The sequence below is a fragment of the Strigops habroptila genome, chromosome 7 (genome assembly GCF_004027225.2).
Source record: "Strigops habroptila isolate Jane chromosome 7, bStrHab1.2.pri, whole genome shotgun sequence".
NCBI lineage: Eukaryota > Metazoa > Chordata > Aves > Psittaciformes > Psittacidae > Strigops > Strigops habroptila.
This window is the reverse complement of record NC_044283.2, coordinates 29,611,894-29,636,645: the sequence shown is the minus strand read 5'-3', so window position 1 is coordinate 29,636,645 and position 24,752 is coordinate 29,611,894. Positions and strand designations below refer to the sequence as shown.

General features: G+C 40.3%; 1 protein-coding gene across 4 annotated transcripts in view; it reads left to right on the top strand.

The window, feature by feature from the left end:
- Positions 1–24,752, top strand: part of DLC1 (DLC1 Rho GTPase activating protein) — a 213,471-nt gene that overhangs the window by 174,556 nt on the left and 14,163 nt on the right. For 3 of the 4 annotated variants that reach the window (XM_030491470.1, XM_030491471.1, XM_030491472.1), the window contains 3 exons: positions 12,588–12,659; positions 15,552–15,633; positions 22,851–22,914. In XM_030491470.1, the coding sequence (XP_030347330.1) occupies positions 12,588–12,659; positions 15,552–15,633; positions 22,851–22,914 (218 nt within the window). Of the gene's footprint in view, positions 1–485; positions 635–12,587; positions 12,660–15,551; positions 15,634–22,850; positions 22,915–24,752 lie in introns of those variants that run through there. The other variant, XM_030491473.1, reaches the window with a different exon arrangement.

Genomic DNA, 24,752 nt, shown 5'->3' with positions numbered 1-24,752 from the left:
GATGGGCAGCGCTGGCCGGAGCGCAGGCTTCCCGCGGTGCGCGGAGCGGTGCGTTCCCTGGCACGGTTCGCCCCGCCGGCCCGTCCGTGTTCGCGGGGCTGGAAGGCGCCCGTCGGGGCGGGAGCAGCCCCAGGTGCAGCCGGAGCGCCGCGGGAGCCTGTAGTGATTCTCATCTCTGGGAAGCGCCGGCCGGAAGGGTTAACGCGGAGGTGCCGCGGGCGCGGAGCGGCGCGCGGGATGCGGCCTTTCTCTGCGGAGGGTGCCCTCCCACCCCCCTTTTTTTTTTCCGGGTGTCCTTGCGAGAAAGGAGCCGTCGAGTTTCCTTTGAAGTTCTTCGTAATTAGCCCGGTGGCCTCCAGGAGCCCGGTGCCTCCCCCCGTGCGGCGGCGGCGGCGGCCAGCCGTGATGTCACCCCAGGGCTTTGGTCCCGGTGGAGGAGCAGCACGTCCTGCCAGCCCCCCTCCGCGCCCTTCTCCAGGCAAACCGAACACCGACGATGCTGTTTTCCAGTCGGGCAGTTTTCCGTTCCGTATCGCTCTCCCCTTCTTTGCAGGCCGCCACCGATGGCTGACTTCCACTGTAGCTGTGAAGTTGTTGAACGATGTGTTGCCATTAGACTAATTGCCAGTCAGAGGTACTTACTATTGGTACAACCACCTTTTTTTTTTTCTTTCCTTTTTTTTTCATCCCCCGGTTCACTTTGGGAAAATTAGAGCGCTGAAGAAATAACAGACTCTAAACTATGTATTTAACTAGGTCAGAAAGTTCTGCCTGATGTGTCATAGTACTTAACACATGTGAATTGAAAGACGGGAATGTCACTTTATCTTAGCCATCCATCATAGATGCTTTTATATTTTTACAGGAATGTGATCTGTTTGAATTGCCCTGCCCTGATCAAGAAATTTCCAGCAGCAAATCAGTAACAATGCTCTGAGTCAGGTTATGCTTTAAGGCTGTTCGTAGTGAACTTAAGATAATAGACAAGCAGATTTCATATGAGCCTCTGAGTATCAATCTAGTTCAGTGCCAGACTGATTAAGCATCCGTCTGGCAGCCAGGCTATTGCCGGCTGACAGCGCATGGAGGTGGTATTAGGCACATCTGTTGATTGCACAGATGTAGCCTTTTATCTTGTCTTCCAAGTATCCTTACTGATGTCCTATAGGCATCTTAACCTACATCTACAGTGGAAGCAATAAAAAAGAGAAAGGCTGAGGTGGCCAGAAGTGTGATCAGTGTCTCTCTAGCAAATGGTTTTGGGTTACTACTTCAGTTTGCCTGTGGGATCCTGATTAGGGCTGAGATTCTTTAATTATGGAACATAGTATATGCAAAAGAAGATGTAGATATTGTTTTGAGAAGATTCCTCTGCAAGTTCGTAGAAATCAAAACATTTGGAGCAACCTTTTGTAACCTCTAGGACTTCCTGATCTCTTTATCTTCTTTTAAAATAACTTGGTTTAGTAATTGCTTTTTTTTTTTTTGGTTGTTTTTTTTGTTTGTTTGTTTTAAATCAGAAGGAAGTGCAGATAGATTGTTTTAAATGCCATGGAGCTATTGTTAAATTTCATTTTTAAGTGGTAGTTAAAAGCAAGAATATATCTTTTCATGGTTTTATTTGGGTTTTAAATCTCTCTATAGATTCAGTCCGGGATTTTTAATTCTTGAGTCAGAGTCTTTCCAGCCAGCTCTGCAACTGCCCTTGCTGGACCAGAGAGGAATACTAATGCTAGTCATGGAAACTCACAAGTACCCTGTGTGTTTTGCCTCTGGTGGGCACAGGAAAAAGGTACTGCAGTTGTCCTCATGCACTAATCTCGAGTGTTTATATTAGGATTCCTAGAAAAAGGAGATGAGAGGTGACTTGGTTTTACTTTCTGGTTCTTCTAATTCAGTACATTCTAGGCAATGGTTTGTTTGAGGCATGTCAATTTATGAGCTTTGCAAATATTTAGAGATGCAGATTGAACGAGAAAGTTTTTTTCTGGTCAGAATACCACAGTATGTTATGTTTGGGCTTCTTGAGAGGTTCAGGCTTCTCTTCCAATTCCCCTCTAACTGGAGTTGTGCTATTGACTTCAGCATAAACACAACTGCACCCTTGTCTGGTTAAAAGAGGAGGAGGAAGAGAACTCATGTGTTTAACAGGATGGTCCTGTACTGTAAACAAGTGCTTTTCATGCTTAACTATCCTTCCTAGCAGCAGGAAGAAGGAAATGAGGTTATGCAAAAGGACCCTGACACATTTCAGACAATGCCAGACCCACCCTAGCATTCATACAGTATAGCCAGAAGACTTGGAGAAATAAAAATAACTTCAGATGTTTCCCCTTCCTTCTTGTGCATATTACAGAAATACAGCAGTCGAATCATCTGCAGTTCACAGAAAACCTGCTTGCTTGATCTCTGCTAAGTAAAGATAAGATGCCCCTATATAATTTATATATCTTCATTGAGTATCATACTGTTCTGCTTACCGTCTGATCCTCATTGTTCCAGGGCAAATGAATTACAAAACACCATATCCTCTCTAGTTATGTAGTGAGTGTAGATATCCCATAATTTTTGTAATTTCAGCAATTCCAGGTGTATTTATTGCTTGTACCTATGCTATCAGTAATTCTGACTGGTGCAGGGTATCAAGATTGTCTTGCATATTTTTGATTTCCAAAGTTTTTTTCCAAGTTTTTTTCTTTTTTCCTTTTTATTCCCTTCTGTTCCCCCCCCCACCCCCTTCTGTTTAAAGGATAAAACAAAGTCTGTTTTCCAGCAGTGATGAAAAAGTCTCATGAAAGGGGCACAGGATTGTGCTATGATTGGAGCTTTCTGGTTCTTTTCACTGGACACTTACTCTGCCATACTTGCTGACACTGAGTACAATGCTGTCCTGCACAGCATACCTTTGAAATCAGTAGGTCTGTTAGCACAGTATACCATTGACATAACTGGTAGAAGTAAAGTCAAGAATGACTTCACTGCCTAGCTTTAATTCGCTTGAGTCTCATTATCTGGAAGTTACAGTTTATACTACTTACCTTTCTGAAGTACTTTGGTGTCTTTAGAAGAGCATGATAAGCATTATTATTGGTTAGGATTAATATTCTTTCAAATACTGTCTAGTATTTGTTTCCTTTGGGAAGGACTGTGCTAGATCAGATTGGATCAGGAAAAAATATTATCTGGTCTCTCTTCTAATCAGGACAGAATATGATAGCTCATTTATTGCTGAGGGGGACATTTTTTTTAAAGTCCAAAATGGTGTAGAATTCCTCAGACTTGGTTTAAAACATATTTATTTTATATTTGTCTAAATCTCTTTATTCAAATACTCATCTCAGTCTGTGCAAAGAACACTTCCTGAGGAGATGCATGAAAGACATTTGCTGAAGCCACACAGTTTGACTTTTCCAGACCTATTCTTGTCATCTACTAAAGATAAGGATTAAGAAAAACGTGCCCCCCTGCATTATTGCATTTTGGGGATGTTCTTTCTGTGACCCTGTGGACCCACAGAACTGGATGCTCTGCTGGCCACCTTTCCCTCTGCTCCCCGTATGTGCCTCTGAGAACAGACTTCCTGTGCATTATAAGATACAAGAAACTTTCCAGTGTAAAGCACCATGATTTGTTTTAACTCCCCTTCTTCTTTCCATACATAGTCTCTCCTTTTCTTTGCAGTGCTACAATGGCTCTGCTGTATGTAGACCATTCTCTCAAGGTGTGACCATTAGATCAAGTACTGAGAAAAGCATTTTCAGTGTGCAGTATCACAAACAGAACACTGGAAGTAGAAAGTTCATAGTAATATTTGCTTTGGGACAATCCAGGTTTGTGTCTTTAATTCTGATTTAGGGAAACAGGCATTCAGCTGGGAGACTACCAGCTTTATGCTGAGCTGTTTCACTGCAATGGTATTTTATAGTGTTATATCATCCACACAGGGTGCAGTTTGAGGACTGGCTCATGCCATTAGGTGTAAGCACTAAATGGTTATGACACAAAAGTAGACTTTCTTCCACACAGTTCTTCCTATCTGTGTGGATGGTTTTAAGGTTGAGGCTTAACATGCTAGAGGAAGTAACCATCTGTATAAAATCTACTTTCTTCTGTATGAACCATTGAGATAGCTCATATAATCTCTTGCATAATTATTATTTCCCAGATCTGAACAGGTATCCCAGACTTTGGGCATTTTTAGAGGAAGTATATCTGTCACGCAGGATCTACTCACTTTTGCTTCCCTCTGGAGCTCAATGAGCCTTTGATTTGAGCTTTGCATACAGTGTGCACGTTTACCAGTTTACAGACAGGGTGCAATGGGACAATATTAATGCTGGACTTGGGAGTAGCAATGGTTAATGTTTCCCCTTCAGTATGTTCTTAAGGTTCATTCTAACCAAGTAATTTCTGAGAGAAGAGAAGGTTAAAGTCATCTTCTGATCCCCAGTCTTTGGAGGAGGATTCATTTCTCACTCTGGAATCTGTCAACATGACCTCCTTCAGAGGATTTGACTAACTGCTTTCTCTGCCCCAAATAATCCTCCTCCAAGACCACACTGTGTTAATCAGGCCAGATAAATAACCCACGTGCCCAATTATTTCTTAAGGTTTTTTTGGAAGTCACTTGACGTCTTGTTCCTCTTCGTCTGCAAACCTTCTTAAAAACGAGTGGGAAACAACCATATTTAATCTATAAAAAGAATTCCTCTTTGGCAGGAAAACTGCCATATGAAGCTTCAGTTTTCTGTTTAAGCAAAGTTAGTTTTTAACTTTAGATTGCATTTTTAAAATTCCTTTCTTAATCCTCCTGTATATGCTCAAAATGCAAAAAAAAAACCCTCCAAACACATTTAGGAATAAATTATCCAGATTTATTGTGTAAACCAGGAGTGTGATGGTTCTTTTGTGTACTAGAACATGCTTTCCCAAAATCCTAGGAACAAATTAGGACATAATGCAGCTAACTTTGGGCAGTTAGAAGCATATTTAATAGTGTGAAAATAAGCAGTAATTGCAGTCTGATACAGAGTGTACAGGGAAAGTGCTTGACAGAGAGACGAGGAATGTCCTGTGTTCCAGTACCCTTGTATTGCATCCTGAAATGGTGCTGATTTGATGCGTTTTGGAGTGTAACAGTTGCTCCAGGTCCTCTTGAGAGAGGGGAGGACCACTTGCCAGCTAGGGCATACTTGCGGTGCTGGTAGTTGTGCTCTCTCTGCCATCCTGCCGTCAGGCACTGTCCTTCCTTGTGCTCTGATGAAAACCTGGGTTGCTCCTGGTGCTTGAGAAGGGGCTTATAACACGACTTACCAAAACCAGAAGTCTCATTTAAAATATTTTTGGAGTAAAAATAATGAAAACTCTGAAACTTACTCCCTTTATTCCTGAAAAAGAGTATTATTGGGTTTTAGAGACCCATGGATCTATGTTGGGAAAGGCTTAATTCCTCTGAAATTCATGGAGGCTCCCATCGATTTCAGCAAGTGTTGGCTCAACCCCTAACCATTTTAAATATTTTCAACAAATGCTGTTTCTCTTGTTAAGGTTTGAGCTGAAAAACTTTAGAAGTGATTTTGGTATGCTGAAGTCTGTGAAAAGGAGATCCAACTTAATTAGATTTTGGTTCACAAAGGCGGTATTGTGTTTCCTGTGCTAGCCGAGAGGATTGGTGAGCAATTAAAAAGACTATATTGTGTAACCTAGTACAGTTGGTAGGGAGAGAAATCACATACAGCGAACATATACCTATGTGGATCTTTTGGAAACCAGTCACATATATTTTAATTTTTTTATTCATTTATTTTGCTTTCATCATTAAGGGAATGAACAAACTTAAAACCCCATCAGTGGAAGTAAGCCATTTGCTCTTTCAAAAAGCTCTGCTGACAAAAAATGGTGTTCAAGCTTCCTGATTTTTTTCAGAAAAAATATCAATAGATGATCTTAAACATCTGTTTTCTTACTACTTCTTCATCTGTTCCCACACAAATTCCAAACATACTCTGTTTCTTCTCCCAGTGTCCTGTGGTTTATACATACCATCAGCAGCATAGTTGCTGTCTTGCTGCAAGGCTCCACAATTTGGAAAAATCAATCCCATGTTTAACCCAAAGCCAGCAGGAACACAAGGAGAATGTTTCTTCAGTCATCACCATATAGTTGAGAAATATTTGAGTTAGATTCACCACCACCACCTCTTTCTAGGCTATTTATGACTAGAAAGCAATATATATATTTGGTGTCATATATGCTTTATTTCAAGAACTTGTGGCTTTTTCCTCCAGAAAGTTTTCTGTAAGAAATATTTTCTTAGCATTGTGCATGTATCCATATCAGCTTCAATTGACTGTTAAGTCAGGCAGCATTAAGTGGAGATCACAGCATGCATCGTTTGACTAGGAAGGTAAATTAAAGCACAGTGAAATACAGGAGCACACCAAAAAAGGCAGCTGCTGTTGCAAAATGAAAGTTGCACTTTAGAGATTAAAGGAGAAAAGGGACCCTCTCAGGAAGGTTGTTAGTTTTCACTTCAAAATCTGCAAGCTTGTCATCAATTCAAAAGCCATACTTACTATTCTCTTAGACACACTGGTTCTTCCAGAAATGAATCCTTTGTAGGCTGAATGTGTCAGACTGATATTTTAGGATAATTGTATAGGATTAGGTTCTTCTATTAGAATAAGAAGAGATTCCAAACCTTAGAAATTTGTAAAGACCTTTTAATAGGATTTTCAGAATTCTCTAGCTCTTAGTGGTTGAGCATTTATTGACAAACATACCAAGTTTCAGTGTTTGAGGGCATTATCCTTATAAAATGCTGTTCTTCATTAATTACAGTTTTGCTTTCTGTAGTCCTTGCTACATGCTGCTTTCTTGATAGGTGTGGAGCACTAAGTTAATGATACTGCCTGAGGAAAATTTACTGTATAAGTTTGAGAAAAAACAGACCTATGAGAAGGAATTTAATTATTTTCAAGCTACAGTCGCATATCTTCAAAGTCAAAACCATCTGAGGCCATGGACACACAGCAGGCTAACTCTTAGGAAGTCATACTGTCCCAACTTTAAAGGATTGCAGGCATACAACATTACACAGAACTGATTTATCATTTTCGGTGCCTGCCCTGCTCATTTGTAGACAGCTGCCATGGTGCAGTTTTTCCCCCGGTTTGTCTCAGATTTCACATCCATGTTCATTTATCTGTAGACTGGGTGGTTGGATAGTGTGATTGAGTCAGTGTAGGGACCAGAATTCACATGTCAGGGATATAATTCAAGCACTTGGAAAAATGATTTCTTGTACTTGGGCAGCGGAATTCTATCCAGGAGAGAGTATTTCTTATGTATACCACAGCTGGTCTTTTAAAAGTATGATCCTGAATGATCTCGAACTTCTTAATAGTTCAGGACAGTGTTTTGGAGTTGAACACAAATTTTGCGCAGCACCAGAAATTTCAGAGGGATGCGGTAGGTAGGGACAGGTAATTTCTGATACAGACAGCAAAAGAGGATGAGCTCCTGAGCATGCAAGCCTTTTTGCAGCCATTACACTGGAGCATCAGTCCTGGATGGCAAAGTATCCTCCTCGTGCTCCATCTGTGCCTTAGAAAATGTTCAGGTAGTTTATGGAGTTTAATGCATTACAAGTGGGCTTATCTCTAGCATTCATGGTGAGAAATGACATTCTCTTCATTGCATAGAAGACACTTCCCTGCAAGCTAATTCAGGAAGATAATTTTGTATTAATTTTTCTTTTTCTCTTTTTTTTTTTTTCTTTTTCCCTGAAAAAGTCAAATAGTGAATTTCAACTAGAATGACCTGGTCAAAAATTAAGACGAAAAAGAACCCCAAACAATCCAGTTGTTAGGTATGGCATTGGACTGAACCTTTAGCGAAGAAGCACATTTTTGGCTAAAATTTGATTTTGACAGCTTTGATTTGACCAGTATTGCTACAGATTTTTACAATCTGCTCTCTTAAGAGAGCCAAAAGGTGAGGCGAGTAGAAGCGATGTGTGGAGGTGCTAATATGGCTATAAAGGTGTCTGAGTTGAGGCAAGAGGAAACCATCTGCTTGGAAGAACAGTTCATATGATGTTTAGCACTTAGGTGAAAATGGAGTCAGTGCATGACTGTGCAAAGATGTATCTGCTTTGCACCTTGTCCTGAAGACCCTGAAAGAGCTGGTGCTTAAGTTGCATGTTATTTCATGGAAGCAAAAGGAAAGGAAGAATGAAAGCAAATGATCTTGCTGCTCCTAGCTAGAGTGCTATGATTATTTTTTTCTGAAAGGACGTTATTGCAGCATCACACTGGGTTTTTTTATTTTCTATAGAAAGGAAGGTATCCTCCAACAAAAGACTATAGACATCTTACGAGTTTTGTCTTCTGCCATTGACGTATCAAACAAGATGTGAATTGAGGTATTTTTGCCATGAGGTTTTTAAGTTGCAAACTTGCAAGACCAGAAACCAAGATTAACCAAAGTTAAACAAAAAGGAAGTTTTCAATTTTCACTTACCAGTTTGGGGAAGAATTAGGTCCTCCTATAACCCCCCAGGAAGTAGGTAAATAAGGACTAATGGTTCCCAACCATACACAAAAGGAACTCCTATCCTTGACTTGAGCATGGAGGCCTGCTTTGTGAAGCAGACTAACAAATAAAGCTGTTTCCAATAAAAATTTCCTGTTTCCTCTTTAACACATTTGCCTGCTGTTTGCTTACACGACGCCGAGAATAAAGAATACATTGTACTCCTTTTTGTTTTGTTTTGTTTTGTTTTTTTTTTTCTGGGGAGGGGTGGGGGTTTTTTTGTTGTTGTTGTTTTGTTTGTTTCGTTTTGTTTTACTTTCTAAGAGATTTTCTTGTGTATCAGGACATGTAGAAATAATAGCACAATTTCTTTCTTGCCAGTGGTTCTTCTGTACGAGAACCTCCTGCTGCTGGGGGAGGGCACAGGATGCACATCTGAAAAGCAGCACATACATTTCTTGCCTGGAATGTATACTGAATTGTAGGTTATTGTAAAAGTTTTAACTGGCAAGTATGTTTGATTCAGAAAGGAAGTGGCACCGCAGGGATGGAGCAGGGAGGAGGGAGTGAGACCAATGTCTTGCCTGCAGCAACTTGTATCAGCTCAGCTGCAAGTCATTCAATGGAAAGATGCTCACAGTGGGAAATTGCTTTGCATATCATGGCAGCTTGATTGGGGCTGAAGTAGGGCTTCCCTAAAATGTGTTGGAAAGCAGTCTGGAGTTCCTCTGCAGGCTCCTCCCTGTGGCTCTCAGCTGGCCCCAACCAAGCAGATGATGTGCTTGGCAGCAAGTTTGTAGCTCAGGTAATGATCTGTAACCTTGGTCCCCTGGGAGGCTGAACGAAGGCTTCAGAGTTCCCTGTCCCTTCTAAAACTTTATAGAAGTAGCGGAAAAATCTGACTTTGGAAGCTCTGTTCTTCCCTTGCCCCTCATTATCCTGGTTGCCATTGAACCAGGTGACAAGGACTTGCACATATTCGCATGACCGCCTGGATATGAAACCAGGAATCCCAGGGCTGATACTGTTGAGCTGGAAGAAAAGCTGGTATTTGGAAAGTGTGGGAATGAGCTTTCTCCTCTAGTTTAAATGATTTGGCCAGAACCTCAGGTTTAACTAATGTATCTTATTCTCAAAGGCAGATTCCAGTTAAGTTGTGCTAATGAACTTTTTACCTATAGAAGCTTTAGCTGTTTAATTTGTATCTCTTATGTGAGGAAGCTTGTTCTGTGTACTCAACTTTCTGTGTAGCCTATTCAGTGCACCCTGGGCGGGATTCTTCCTCCGGCTATATTTTGATCTGCCTGAATTTCATATACATACACAGTTGTGTTCATACTCTGGCTCCTCAGTAACCAGCAGGGTTGAGATGGAGAAGCTGGGCTGGAAATGACCTTTCTGTTCTGTTCACAGCACATCAGTACAGATGAGGAGCAATTCTGTGGCTGGCCAACTGGAGTTGAGTGAAAGGAGCTGCTTTTTTAGGTCCTACCTCTACTCCATCACCTCTATCCCTGCCCTGTCCCTCTCTGACACACACTTTGTGTGGATGGAGGTGAACCAGAGAGAGCCCTGACTGCAGGGAACTTCCTGGCCCCTTCTTCAAGATGGCTCCCCAAGCCCTTTGCCCTTCCAAGGACTTGCAGCGGGAGCCAGAGGCTAGAGCCCTGGCTTTCCCAAAATGTTTGAGATGGGAATGGGGAAACTACTGCGTTTAAACCCTTTGTGCTGTCCTGTACCCAGCCCTAGGCATTTGCCTAGCCTAACTGTGATAAACAGGTGCTCTGGTGTTTTCTTATTCTCTGCAATTCTTGTGGCCAACCAGGAATAACTCAGGTGTTTCACTGTGTAGGTAGACTTCTTGGGGGATTCTCAAGGGTATTCTGAAGGCAAATATGCTTGGAAAATCCCAAAGGCACCTGACACCTGGGTGCCTATAAAATAAGAGTTCAACGTAACTTGCATGTGTATTTGCAGAAAAGACACACAAGGTTTCTACAGAGAACCCTAAAACAAGTCTGATAAATGCATATTCATAATTTTCTAGCTCTAGAAGTATTTTATGGGTCATACACCTGGGGTGCTCAGTAAAGGACCTGTGAACAAATATTTAAACATATTTAAGAGCCCCTGTAGTAGTAAGGAATCTGATGCTTTTTTCGGTTGCACTACAAGCATCTGTCTGCATTTTTAGGTAAATACTGGTTATTGGGATTTGGTCGAGGGTTTTTTTTTCCAGTTTTAAATCAAGTAAAATTGTCAAGCAGTCCAGACTTTTCTGCAGGATGTGACCTGTAAGATAGCGCATTTTATTTTAAGTAATCTTAAAAATTAATTGTAGATTTTTTTTTTCTTTGGTATTTTCTTTGCTTCTAAGATAGCAGTATGGTGTTGTCCTTGCTTTAGCAGGACAAGTTTCAAATGTATTTTAGATTCTTTTTTTTTTTTTCTTCTTTATTAACTTTTTCATTTATTTCCTTAGGATACTAAATTTAAAATACTACTTTAAGCAAAACTTTACAATCACTTGCAATTGGAATTGAAGAATGCTTTTTCTTAATGTGTGCTTAAGTCAATATGTCTGTACGTGCTTGTTCTCATGTGGTCCTATAACCCAAAGGTGAAGCAAACACAAGTTACACAAATGCCTGCTTGTCCTGACTTCAGCGAGAGTGGATTTTTAGCTGTTTATTTATCTGGAATGTTGTGCTTTGGCTCACCTTAACCCCTTGGTTTGGGTATGTATCTCAGCAAAGTATTCTGGCACAGCACAAATATTTTAACCCTGTTGTAGCAATTTGGAAAATTAGAGGGGGATTGCCATCATTTTGGACATAGTAAAAGGTGCCTGCATTTTCATCTGATTTTAATTGTGTACCTGTATCTCCCTGGGAACATTTTTCAGTGTGCCAAAATCTTAAGGTATTTTACTGATGTTTGGCTCTTCATTGCTCTGTATTCAGTAACTTGTATTATGAGCAATTCTGAGGAAAAAAACCCTTTGTGCGTAGTTTCTGCAGCAGGTATCTATAGTATCGTCTCCAAGTAGGTGGCAAAATTGTCTACTGAGTTGTACATAATGAAGCTTTTCTTTTCTGGTCCATCAAGAACAGTGAATATAATCAAAGCCACATGAACTTTAAGAGTTTCTGATTGCTCACTGTTTGTCATACCAGTTCTAAGTAGGGAGCTAAATTCCCAGTAGCACTTTCTTGAATTTTTAGAACAACAAAATTAACCCAATCCATTTCCTGAACACTTGGAGAATATATTGTTCTAGTTTGAGCTAATAAGATAACACATTCTTTATTTCTGCTTGTGTTAGGTAACACATGATTTTGTGGACAGTTCATTCACAGACTAATGTAACCCATGTTAAGAGTGTTTCCTTAATTTTGGTGTCATGTATATTTATGTGAATAATTTCATTTTGTGGCATGCTGTTTTGGGCAGTGTGAGGGAAAGTTAGCTGAATTTCCTGTAATGTACCAAGTAACTCATAAGTGCCTTGAAGACATCCAGTGAACCTAGGTTCATGTTGCAGTAAATGTGCGCTTGGGTGAGCTGCAATACAGTGTGTCAGTTGTTCTTGGGCTTGGGTCTGTCAGTCCCATCTACAAGACATTAAAGTGCACAGTATTATGAGCTCTACTAGGAATTTCTGTCAAGATGAAATAGTTGTACAAGACAATCATAAGATTTGTTGAACAAAGGCTGCTCATGTTGATTGTGGTGCTGGTTCCTCTACTGTTAACAAAACTTTCATGGAATAATCCATAACTCCTGCAGTTTTCATCTGTGCCTATTTCTCTAAGTATTAAAATGATGAGCTGTTGATAAATCACGGATGAATGCTAGTGACTTTCCAGAATCTAGGATATGTTTGATCATGAAAAGAAAAGCAAACTGGGATAAGCAAACCTGTGTCTCAGTTCAAAGTTGCTAAATACCTTTGTTCTTATTTTGTAATGGTAGTAGCAAAAGTGGCGGAGAGGAAGCTTTTGCTTTGCAGGTCACTAATTGGAGGGTGTCTTGTTTCTGTCCTCTTCCAGAAATCGAGGCTAAGGAAGCTTGTGACTGGCTGCGGGCTGCCGGGTTCCCACAGTATGCACAGCTTTATGAAGGTAGGCACCTAAGCTTGCAAGTCAATCATCCCCAGGTAATTTTTGGACAAATAAGATGTAATATTCACCAAAAAATGAGGTTCAGGTGCTCAAGTGAAGTGCCAGCATGTAAGATGACTTTTAGGGACTGCACTGGTCACTACTACCCACCACACGCAGTGATCTACCAAACCCAATGAGACCCTGAAGCACTCTTGGAGTTTTAAACTTGTTTCAAGTTTGTTTTATTCCAAATCTTCCATATGTCCTTATAGCAGAAATGTTACGTTAGCACCATGGTAAATTCCCTGTAATGTTAAAATGCCAATGAACTGTATTTTCATGAATGTCATCATCCACTGCTCCTAGCCCAGCCTTAGAGAAACGGAGAAGCTGTGGCCAGCTCCAGTGGCCAGCTCTTCTGATGGAGCAGAGGTAGGAAATTCTGCATCTGCATGGATGCATCTGAACGCCTCGTAGTTCCCAAGTCCTGTGTGTTTTTTCAGAACAGTTTGAGTTGGTGTTAGACACAGGCTCACTATAAAGGGGAAAAAAGAACATACAACCCGTTGTTGCAGATGTGCAGCAGTCCCTCAAAGAGAATGCTGCCTCCTGCACTTGTCCTGTGGGATGGATTCACTTTGCGTGTCCGCTTTTACAATGGTTTTGCTCAATTAAAACTCTTGTCTTCATTGCCTCTCTAACATACTAGACTCTTGCAAGGTTTGGCATACAGTTCTTTCTTACACTCTGATGCAGAATAACATACAGAAGTTTGTTTCAAAGAAGTGTGACATTCTTTTTATATATGTATGTTATTGTTCAGAAATTACCACCACCACGTAAAATTACGTGCATTGTAGCAAAATTATTATGCACCCTTATCTGCCTCTTCTTTTTCATAAAACAAACTCCAGCTGCTGCTTGTAAGAATGAGCACAGAAAGTCCATTATTTACAGTGAGTAACTGTTGGAAATTACAGCAAGTGCTGAGCTGACCTTCTTGAAAAATGATCTTGTTGAGCTTTGATTTGCAGCTGCATTGACAATATGAGATGATAATAGCACTTTCAAAAGCAGCACTTGGTGAAACTTTTCTTCGCCTGTTCAGAAATAAAATTTCCTTTGATTATTTCTCTTCCTTTTTCCTTTTTTTTTCTTTTTTTTTTGTGCTAATAGAGTTGCCAAGATTTTCTTGGGATGCAGAGCTGGGACTGTACTTCCAGTCTTTGTTAAAACTGGGGACAAGACTCTCAGCTGAGTATCTGGGCTTGTGGATTTCATGTTATGCTGAGCTGTAAATCCACTAAAAAAGTAATTTCATTCAGAAAACATGTCCTAGCTGTGGTTACCATTGCCCTACCTCGAGACTCTAAACTTACATAGAGTTTCTAATGTAGGACCGTGTCCAATGTAACATCAAAAGGATTGCAGAGGTGAGAGCAAGGCCAGCCATGGCCATTGAAAAGACAGCTGTCCTTATAGCAAAACAATATAGCGTTGCCCTTTGCAAGTCCCCCTGGCAGCAGCAGCATAAAACAACAACAAAAACAGCAGCAGCATAAAAGGCATAAAAAAAATGGGCTCATGCAGACTGTCAACTTCTTCAAGTCACTTCTCTCACTTAAGTTTCTCCCATATGTTTTCTTGTGGGCATTCTAAGGTACTAACTTTCTCAGTGGAAAAGGTTACATCAGAACTGGTGAAAAATACCAGTTGGATGTGCTCACCCTCTTTACTTGCACCTTGGACTTAAAATAGCGAACAGAAGACCCATGAATCAGTTGGGTATACTTCAAGAGTTCTGAGAAGTCACCTGTATGGAGAAGTCCCACACAGTACCCATTTAAAATGGAGATAAATGACTAAACCCTTGTCAGTTGCTTTGCTAAAACTGCAGTTTTCTGTAGAAGAGACAGAATTTCTTGCTTTTTGCAGACTATGTCATAATTTGTTTATTCCTGAGGCAAAATCAGGACAGATAGTTCATTTGAGACATTATGTGTTGGTATAGAATATTAACTACCTTTCCACAAATCAACACCAGTCCTATTCTTTTCATAATTTCAGCTCATTCCTTCCCAATCTCTGGAAATTAAAGTATTTTAGAGACAATCACTTGGACCAGGAAAGTTGTATGCAACTACAGCAGTATATTTGTGGATTGTCTTTGTATTGCTGTGTACCTTGAACACCCGGTGGCTTTGGTGGGAGTTTCAGCTGTGCAAGGAATGCCAGATCAGGATCCTGACAGTCAGGAATCTGTGGAGGACAGTAAATAATATATATGTGGCTGCTGTTTCAGAGCTGTAGTAAATTTTCAGCTCTCTGCCAACATTGTTTCCTCCCCCTCACTCTCCCAGTTGTTTACCTAAATAATCTCCTAAGGAAAGGAGGCAGCATGGGCTCCACGCAGTTTGTCTTGCTTTCATTTCAGTCCATATCTCATTAAAGTTGTAACAGTGTCAAACTTTTAAACAGCTTGATTAATAGCCAAGGAGATTCAGTTTTTCACTCTTCCAGAGATTTGGGTTTACTGACCTTTTTTCTTTAATGTGAGATACTAGTACTTTGGTGGAGACTGTATATTTATTTTAAATAAAGCAAGCCTGAGTCAATTTACGCTTCTGATGTTGGCTAGAGAGCTCGCATTTGCCTCTTTCCCTCTCCTGTTGTTTCATCTCTGCTTTGCTCATTTTTCCTCCATTTTGCATATGAACTTTCAGTTACGAAAGCTGCATGTCAAAAACTTGTATGTGAAAAGGAAGCATCTGTGGCATTTGAGGTGAGAGCACTGAGAAGTGCTGATCACTGGCATCTCAGTGAGCTCAACTGGAGGCAGCTGGTTGTTCTGAAATAACTCACCGCTGGGAATAAGGGTCATTTTGATTCCATCTGTCTCTATTCCTGCAGATCTCCTTTTTCCAATTGACATCACTCTAGTCAAGCGAGAGCATGACTTTCTGGATAGAGATGCTATTGAGGCGTTATGCAGGTAGGTGAAAAAAAATCACACTGCATTTTGAAACAAAACCCTTAGTGTAATAGAAAGTATAACCTGGGAAGAGCATAACCTCAACTGGATTATGTATCATTAAATGACCATTTGCTTAAGACCTTTAAATTATCCACTATCAGTATGTGCGTTTTATTAGAATAATATATTGGGCTAAGTAATGTTTGGGATCTTATTTAAAACAAAGCTGGGAGGAGAGTGGCAGCAGCTATTTGTGACAGGTATTCCATAGGCATACCTTGATTTGTTTTCATTCCTAATTCCAAAATCAGTTAGGCATGTTCAAGCAGAACCATGTTGGCTACAGTCATCTGCACATACAACTGTAGCATCAGTTCTCACACAGGAGTAGGTTTTTTGGGAGCAGCATTAGCCAAGCAGTGCTGCTGCACTGTACTCTCCTTTCTTACATTGGTGAGTAGCTATGTATAAAAACAAAAACCTACGTGTAGAAACCCTCGTGCTGACCTCAGTTCATCACCCTGTGTGTGCTGGGATCACAAAGTGGGTATAGGTGTGGCTGAAAGGGATAATATGAGCAAATCCAAGAGTTTATCGCCACTGCAAAGATTAGCTTGCCCTCAGCCACATGCTCCTATTACTTATCTCTGCTTTTGATGGGCTCCTTCCTTTAACCAGTTCAACTCGCCTTGCAGAAAAAGCATCTGGACAGTCCTTTGCTGGCTTAGTAAATTAAATCAGCCCATGGAAAGGCATAATCAAGTTCGAGTAGGTGCAAAGAATGGGACAGGATCCCACAGCCAGCTGCAGGGGCAGAAGAAAGGATGGGTAGAGACAAAGAGGGAGCAAGACTTGCCAGTTTGTGGCAGCGTGTTTTTCTAGAACTACAGCCTCAGCATTGCCAATTTTATCATAAAAGCAGTTGTGATGGCCCCATCTGACATCCATCCATCAGTTACCTCCTCTAGTTTGAGTCCATAATCTTAAATGGCAAAAACATGCCTTAACTTTTTGTATCTCCTGTTACCTAGAAATAAATGCAGTTTTCTGCCTCAGTTCTTCAGTATGGCAGCTTTCCAGATTGTCTGCAAAATGTATGCTGTTGGATACTGCACACATGATGTCTGCAACTCTAAATGTCAGTAATTTTAATGAATTACAAAACCCTTGTAAGAAGGGCTTTGAGTTTATAGTGTTCTCATGCCAACACTGCCAAACTTGGAAGGGAAAGACAGGGACTGGAATTTAAAGTTCTTCAGAAATATTTGCAGGATTTTCAAACTAAGAAAACAGATTTGTTGTCCAGTCATTAGGCGGGAAAAGTCTCATTAATGTTAAATTCACACTTGAGATGTGCCCTGCTCAAGTGCAGGGCAGCTGTCCCACTGATGTTAAAATGTGATGCATCAATGTGCTTATTTGTGGGCTCTGAAACTTGTGAAGTCATTGAACAGAAAGTGCAGCAATGTGAATAAATGCTGGTTCCCAGAAGCATGGTCTTCCCTTGCCAGGAAAACAAAATACAGTCAAGCCAGCATATTTTGGACCTAGGGCTCTCCTGCAAGAATACTTTCTAACCTGTGATTATTTATTTGTATGGGAAAAAAAGGTAGTAGATCGTTCCTCGCTGGTGAAAGTAAGAATACGCCCTCCGTATCTTTTTGAGATTTGCCACTAGTGTAATCGATAAAAACAGTTAGCGCTTTTTCTGAACATGGAGGACAGTAAAAAGATCTGTTACCTAAGAATGGAAGCTTGTACTGTAAGCCTGCTAATAAAGATGACCAAATCAAAATGATATGGGTATATACATACTTTGTGAAACTGTGAAGTCTTTAATATGTGTGCTAATTGAAAAATAACCCCTTTCTTTCATCTTCAAATTGTTTTCTGTGTAATAAGCATAAGAATCCACCAGTCTTACTGTAGCTTGAGACAAAGATTTTAGAGGCTGAATTATATCATTCTGAAGCCTATGGTTTATATATCAGAGTCATCATTTACAAGATAACTTTAAAACTGAAGCTAAAGTTTTTCCAGAAGCATTTAGATCCCACCCAAAATAAAACTGAAGTAATTCAATTAATCGTCTCAAATGTCTGTATTTGGTCCCTTACCATTTTTGTTAGACAAAAGCATTACGTTATCACAACATTTCCACCTTTAGATTTTTTTTTTCTGTATCTCCTTGTTTGATTTTGTAAAGCTCCTTAAAAAACACAGAGAAGGCACATAGTTTGGAATGCTGCATTTCTGCCTGAAGCCTGGGTTTATTTTGACTCATGCCATGGTCAGTGTGTAAACAGTAAAGGGGTTTGCTCAGGAAAAGACTTAGAGCTGTTTCACAACCATGAGTCTATCACTGTTCCTTGACTGAAAATCCAAATAGTTTTGGAGTTACTTGCATTTTCAGCACAGAGCTAAATGAACACTGCATGCAGTGGATGGTAACAAAATAGTAAGTCAGTCATCTCTGCTGAGAATCTGCTTTCCTGTATAACAACCAGTGTTCTGCCAGCAGTTCTAACTACCTTGTTGTTCTAATTACTGCATGTGAAAAAAATTGTTTTTAAAAAGACTATAGAAATCACATTGACAGTGATTTAAGTTGGAAGTATTTTAAATGATAGTTTATATCTGAACAGTATTGTAAATTATCATTTAATAATCTTGTAAGCAGGAAAACAAATGTAACTTTAAAACCAGTATATTAGTATAAATGTTTTGCCAGATTCCTTTCTAAATGGAAAAGGTATCAATATCCACACCATTAAGGTTTTTCTGGAAAAATTTTAAGTGACAAGTGGATTGAGACTTGAATTACAGAGAAAGTATATGGCACTTGGTAACAGTAGAAGATAGATGGTTAAGAAATGTCATTTAGTGATCTTATCATGAAATGTTGAGTTAAAAATGTAAGAGCAATGACTTGCTGGGATACTTCATGTAGTGACTGTGCAAAGCACTGCTGGCCTTGGTTTCATAAGACCTTATGTAGATTAACGAGTGGGAATTTATCTCTAGAGGATAACCGGCTGTATCATGCGCTGATGAAGCTAAGTACTGAAACATGCTTATGCTAAAGGTTGTTGCTAAGTGCAAAATACATAGAAAGCCATGATGGAAATCCTATTTAATCTGCTTACGCATAGCTAGAAAACTGCCACACTATATATATGCAAGAGGTTTCTTAAAACTTTTACCATCAGGACTTCTCATCCAAGAACCTGGTTGTAATGGATTCACGTGAGCAGCATTCACTGCTCGTACCATTTGGTTTGGAGAGAGCTGGCCTCCTTTGCAGGTTGGAATGTGCACATGAATCCCAGGAGCCAGCGTAGTGGCTGTGTACTTCAGTGAGACAAGAAAGCTCATGCATCATCAATTAGTTGCAGGTATAGCAGAGTTGTAATTTGCCTTGTAAGAAGGAATTAATTTAAATCCATCAGGAAATATTGAAAACTGTCATTTGAAATGTGTAAATCTAATGTTCTGCATTGCTACCACTTTTCTTGAGTGCATGGGGTGAGAATTTTCTCCTGTTAATGACAGCAGAATGAATTACCTGGGGTTATAGCCAACATTGGAGTGACTAGTATTTAGATTAACAAAGACTTCACATTATAGCCCATATTTTAATTTATAAAGTAGCTGAAATTAGCTGTTCAAAATGCATTTTTGACAGCAAATATCTTGTTTAGGCTGCCTTTCTCAAAAGAAGTTCAGGTTAAACTACTTTGGCCATTTACGAGGAGAAGACTAGGAAGAATGCATCACTTGCTCATTTCTGAGAGAAGCTCCAGTGCCTCATATTTTGCTGGCAGCAGGTTCCATCATCCAATGTAGTTGCTACTTCGGCTGATACAGGCCAGTCTCAACTCAGGGTCTGGGTCTGAGAGGCAGGTCCTGTTGCATTGGTCACCCTCAGGAAGAAGGTTTTAGCAGAGCAAAGTTAAAGGACGGTAAGAGCCTGAGTAGGAGTAAGGCAAGGAAAAGTGACGTTTTGGAGATAGAATGCTCCACAGGAGTAAGATACCATCTGGGTGTGAAGACGTATGTAGAGATGGCTGACTCAAAAGCATTTATCTAAATGATGGGAAAGAATATTATCTTGTCATCCAGACAGTCATCCAGAAAGTGGCCAGAGTAGGAGGCATTGTAGAAATTGAGATAGCCAGACAGTGAAAGCACCTCTAACTGCTGTCTGTAGCAATCCTGCCCCATCCCTCCATCTCCCATCTTCTCCTTGCGAAGGGGTCGCTGAGACAGGTTTGGGCAGAATAAGATGGAGCTAAAGAATGAGGCAGACCTGCTGACTGTCAGTAGGGAAATGATAAATTGAATTTATACCTGGGAATGGAATTACAACATGGAGCCAGAAAATTGCAATTCATTAACAAGCATTGATGTTGTGAGAAGATCTGTAGAAAATGCATGTGTGCTTCTGTTTAAAAAGTATTGCAAAGCATATGTGAAGGTTAATGACAGTTGTATAGCTAACTTTCATCCTGGCAAAGCCTAAACTTTGTAAGCTTAGCTTTGCAGACTCAATAATGTGTTTGGAAGGCAGTTTTGCATATTGTAGTTTTCAGTCGCCTATAGCTCAAGGAACTGGGCGCTGCTGAGCTTGAGCAGAAGTTAAAGCAGGATGTGTGATGTATATAATGAAAATTGCAGACCTGAGGCAGTCACTGCAGAGCATTTAGGTTTTAAAAGGGAAACTGGTTTTGTGATAAAATTATGTCAAATGTGTAACAGAACCTTTATTTGCCTCACTGCTATTGTATTTAACCTCACTCATTGGGAGTTACCTTATCTTTCCTTCGTGCTCATTTTTGTGAGGTGTGCATTGGGAGGGGTTTTTTTTCTTAAACACCCTCTGTGGAAACAGAGGTCTTTGCTCTACCCCTTTCTACCTATTTCAGGGGTTTAATTTGAGTAGGAGGAGAGTCTGGGGATGTAATCTTTGTGAAATCAGAGATCGTCTTTATTAGCGGTCAGACTGGCTGGAGCTACATAAAGCCTGATACAGCGATTCGGTGGTAACTTCTCTCTGCATAAGTCAAAGGTTGTAACACTGTGAAATTTGTAAATTATTACACAATATAGATCTGAAACCAGTTTAATATTCCCTGGTCTTGAGGCTCAGGAGTTTGAAGGAGAATGTTTTTATAGCAGAGAGGGAGACAGCTTTCTGCTGCTGTGTGGCCTTGAATCTTAGTTTTGTTGTGTAGCATGTAGATGGGACATTCACCCTTCATCCATGCCATAAATACAGTTCCTCTCAAATTGACTGGACTTGTGCATGTACCCACCAACTGCAGCCAGCAAGACTGAGCTTCTGCCTTTTAAAGTCAGAGCAAAGATGAAAATAGATCTGGATAACTTTCCTAACCTGCCACTGCCCTACTATTTGACCCATGGCAATTCTTCCTGTTTCTCTTCTTTTCTGCTGTGTTGTGGCTGGGTCTAATTATACATCAAACTGTCTTCTTTTTTTCTTTTTTTTTTTTTTTACTTCACAACTGCAGCAAAAGCACCAGTAGGAGCTTTTCCACTTTCTTTGATGGCCTCAGGATCAAGCCCTGTGTAAATACCATCTGCAACCAATCCTGCGCATAAAAGGCGAGGGGAAAGAGAAGGAACTAGTAATTCTTCCTGTGCACACATTTTCTAGATGCAAGTTACAAGTTTCTTGAATCTGAAAAGATTCATCTGAAACAACAGGACAAGTCAGCAATTTTAATTTTTTTTTTGTTTGTGGGGCTTTTTTTTAGTTTTTCAAAGCTGCTGATACAGGCTCTTCTTTACACTTTGTTCAGATAAATTTTGTGAAAATTATACAACTCCCTTCTGAATGAGTTAAGCTTTCTAAAGCCCAGTTTTGCTCCTGTTGAATTTGAATCCTGTTGGATTCCTAGGCTGTAGGAAAGGGGCTGCTCTGCTCCTCTGCCTCCCCCTCCCCTTCACGCAGCTTGGGCAACCGACCTGGGAGAAATTCAACCCAACAAAGTATTGAAAGATTAGTTTTCAGCTCAATTAGTCTCCTCATCCAACCTTCAGTATAGCCACATGAGTGGAAGTATTAGCACAAGGGGCCAAACCATTGCTTCCATGAAGCTGCTGCTTAAGTTTTCCTGCTTTCTGTATCACACCCAGCCCATTCCTGCCCGTTGCCTTGTTGTAGCACCAGCATTTCTCTAACCACACTTTAGTAGTTCAGGTTTTAGCTGAGCCATGACCCTGGAGCAGTTTCTGGGGAGGCGAGGGCTGGGAGAAGGGCAGGAGACCACAGCAGCCTGCACTCAGCTGTGACTAAGCTGCCATGGAGCTGTGTGTTTAACAGTACCAAGTTTTGCTCTGCTTTAAGCTGTTTCTGCTCAGCCCTGCACACTGACCTTCGAGGAAGAGGGGAGAAGAAAAATAGTTCTTTTTATTTTGGGGATACCTACCAGATCATTAGCTCATCAGGGAAGAGGTGGATGCTTACATACATTCATACAGTACTTCAAGATATGTATCCAGACTGCTGTCACGTTTCACAAGGAGGCTGTTTAACTATTGTTGCTGTAGCAATTTATTTTTGTTTAAATTTTAGTCCTTCAGAACAACATTTTTATATATAAAAGAAACAGTTTAGGAAGGAAAAATCAGGTCTGTGTTTTGTTGTACTTCTTTTTTTTAAAACTGGTGAGTTGTCTTGTCCCAGGACTGTATTGAAAATAATCATTGTTCACAAACAAAGTAGATACCTAATAAGTGGAAAATACATTTTCCTCTGAGAGGTCTTAGCTTATAAAGTACAATTTTAAAGCAGGATGCTTTTTTCACACAGGCATATGTACAGTGTCAAATATGAAGCCTTTTCTTTTATTTTCAGTCTGTTGAGACTGATTGTTTCAGGGTTCAAATGTCTGCTGTTTAAACAGAGGTAATTATTACATTTCATCGAATATAATGCACTTCTCAACTTAGTCTAAGTTTCCATTCACTTCTCTTTACTTCGATTCAGGTAATTGTGACAAATAGTCATCCATTCCTCCCTCTGAAGTTAGAATACAGCCAAATGTAATGGGTTAATGGTTAAGTATAATTAGGGCTCTAATTGAAACTCTGCTTGTGGCCATTAGTATGCAAAGCAGTTTGCGGACAGCCTTCACAAAAGCTTGTGAACTGGAATAGCCTGTGTCAAAACACTGGAGTGTTCTCTTAATATGGTTTCCTTTGCTTTGCAGGCGCTTAAATACTTTAAACAAATGTGCAGTGATGAAGCTAGAGATTAGTCCCCACAGGAAAAGGGTAAGTTCCTTTAACATCTTCTGTTACAGCACTGTACATTAATGAAACTGAAAAAACCCCACCATCTAGCAGATTGCTTAGCTGCAGTCTAGGATAACACCTGAGTAGAAGCTGGCAAAGAACACAGTCATAATGCTGCTTACATTTCATTTTGTGTTCTCACTGAGTGAAAACTGCAGGACTTGGCTGTGGGTAAAGGTTATTCGTCTAGCAAACTCTTCCCCTGGGATGCTGCTCCCGGTGTGAAAGGCACTGGGCTTCTCTGCCTGCCCTTGTTGTAGTGTATAGCCTGCATTTGGGCAGGGTTGCAGAGTAGGCTTGATGGAGGAGATTCTGACCAGCCACAATGAGCTGACCTGAATATTAGAACATAGTCTTTGGCATCATCTTCACAGTTTTCTCGTTCTTTGCCATCACATTAGGATTGTATTACTTTATTATGATACAGACAAGATCAGTTAGACTGTGCTTGGCTTGCAAAGGAGAGAGCTAATCCTTTGTAGAATAGGGCAAATTGTTTACTTGTTTTTTAGTTACATAGCTTGAAATTCAAGTAATATATTTATAGAATACATCAGATACCTTTTTAGAAATATTTCCAGGGAGCTCAGCAGGAATTAAAAGTGTTTCCTGAATCTTCAGGATCCCTGTGGAGCTGGGTGAGAAATAAGAGAGCACCAACTGAAACTTCAGTAAGGCAGTGCCAACAGAAAGCTGAATTGGTGGGGTCTGTTAGTAAGGTACCACTCAATAGCTGTCTTAAAACTATGTGTGTGTCCTAGGAGGGATCAGTAGTTTATACTGTCCCTTGGGATATGACAACTGCAGATAAAGATGACTGAGCTAAGGCAATACAATACTGCCCTACCTTTAACAAGAATGCATACAAATACTCTGAGGTTGTTTACCAGGAATTAATCCCCTCTTTCCCTATCTGTTTGTGGTATGTTGGAAACAGCATCCGAGCTCCAGAAGATAACACACTGAGGCAGCATATGTAGGAACTCTAAAAGTGGGGGTAGGCAGCTGGATTACTGTTTATGACTGCCAGAAGATTTCACCTCCTTGTTCCTGAACCTTGTTAACACTGGAATGAGCAGTATTGCTGTTAGAGGCCAGACCAGACCTGACTTCTGGTCCAAACCCCAGATCTTCCGGAGTCTGGATGCTACCTTTTGTTTCAGTCCTTCCTGATTTTCATTCACCACCCATGTTCTGGCAGATGGACTTGGATCCTATTCCCTTTTGTTGTTGACTTCATTAAAATCCATACTTAGCCTCTGAAGCTTTTTAACACGAGGGAAAAAAATTGTGCTGACAGAAACATATGTTTCCTTATGTTTGCATTGACCTCTTTGCAAATTAAGTTCACTTTACTGCTTCTTTTTTTCCATTATTATCCAGTGGCAGTTTCAGGAGACTTTTTTCCTCCTGAAAACTTTCAATAAGCAAGACAGACCTCTTAGGTTTTCATCTGAGTCATGGAGAGAAGTAATTTGTAGAGGTTGGGAAACAAAGAAGATGACACTTGCTCTGTGTCTCATGTGTATTTGGTTATAAAAAATAAATATGGTGTTTCACGTATTTTCCTGAGGTGATGAAATGTGCTATAAAAAAAACCCAACCCAAAACACTAGGAGAGGATCAGGAACTAATGTATGCATAAATAAAATACTTGACATATGAATAATTTACTTGTTTTTCAGAGGATAAATGTTTGTGTTCCTGGCACACAAATAGTTACAGTTTGGGGCATGCTTGTGTGTTTGTTTTTAAATTGAAGCAATCTAAACAAGTCAAGTGAAACTCATGGAGCTGGGTGGCAATTAGCATTTCCT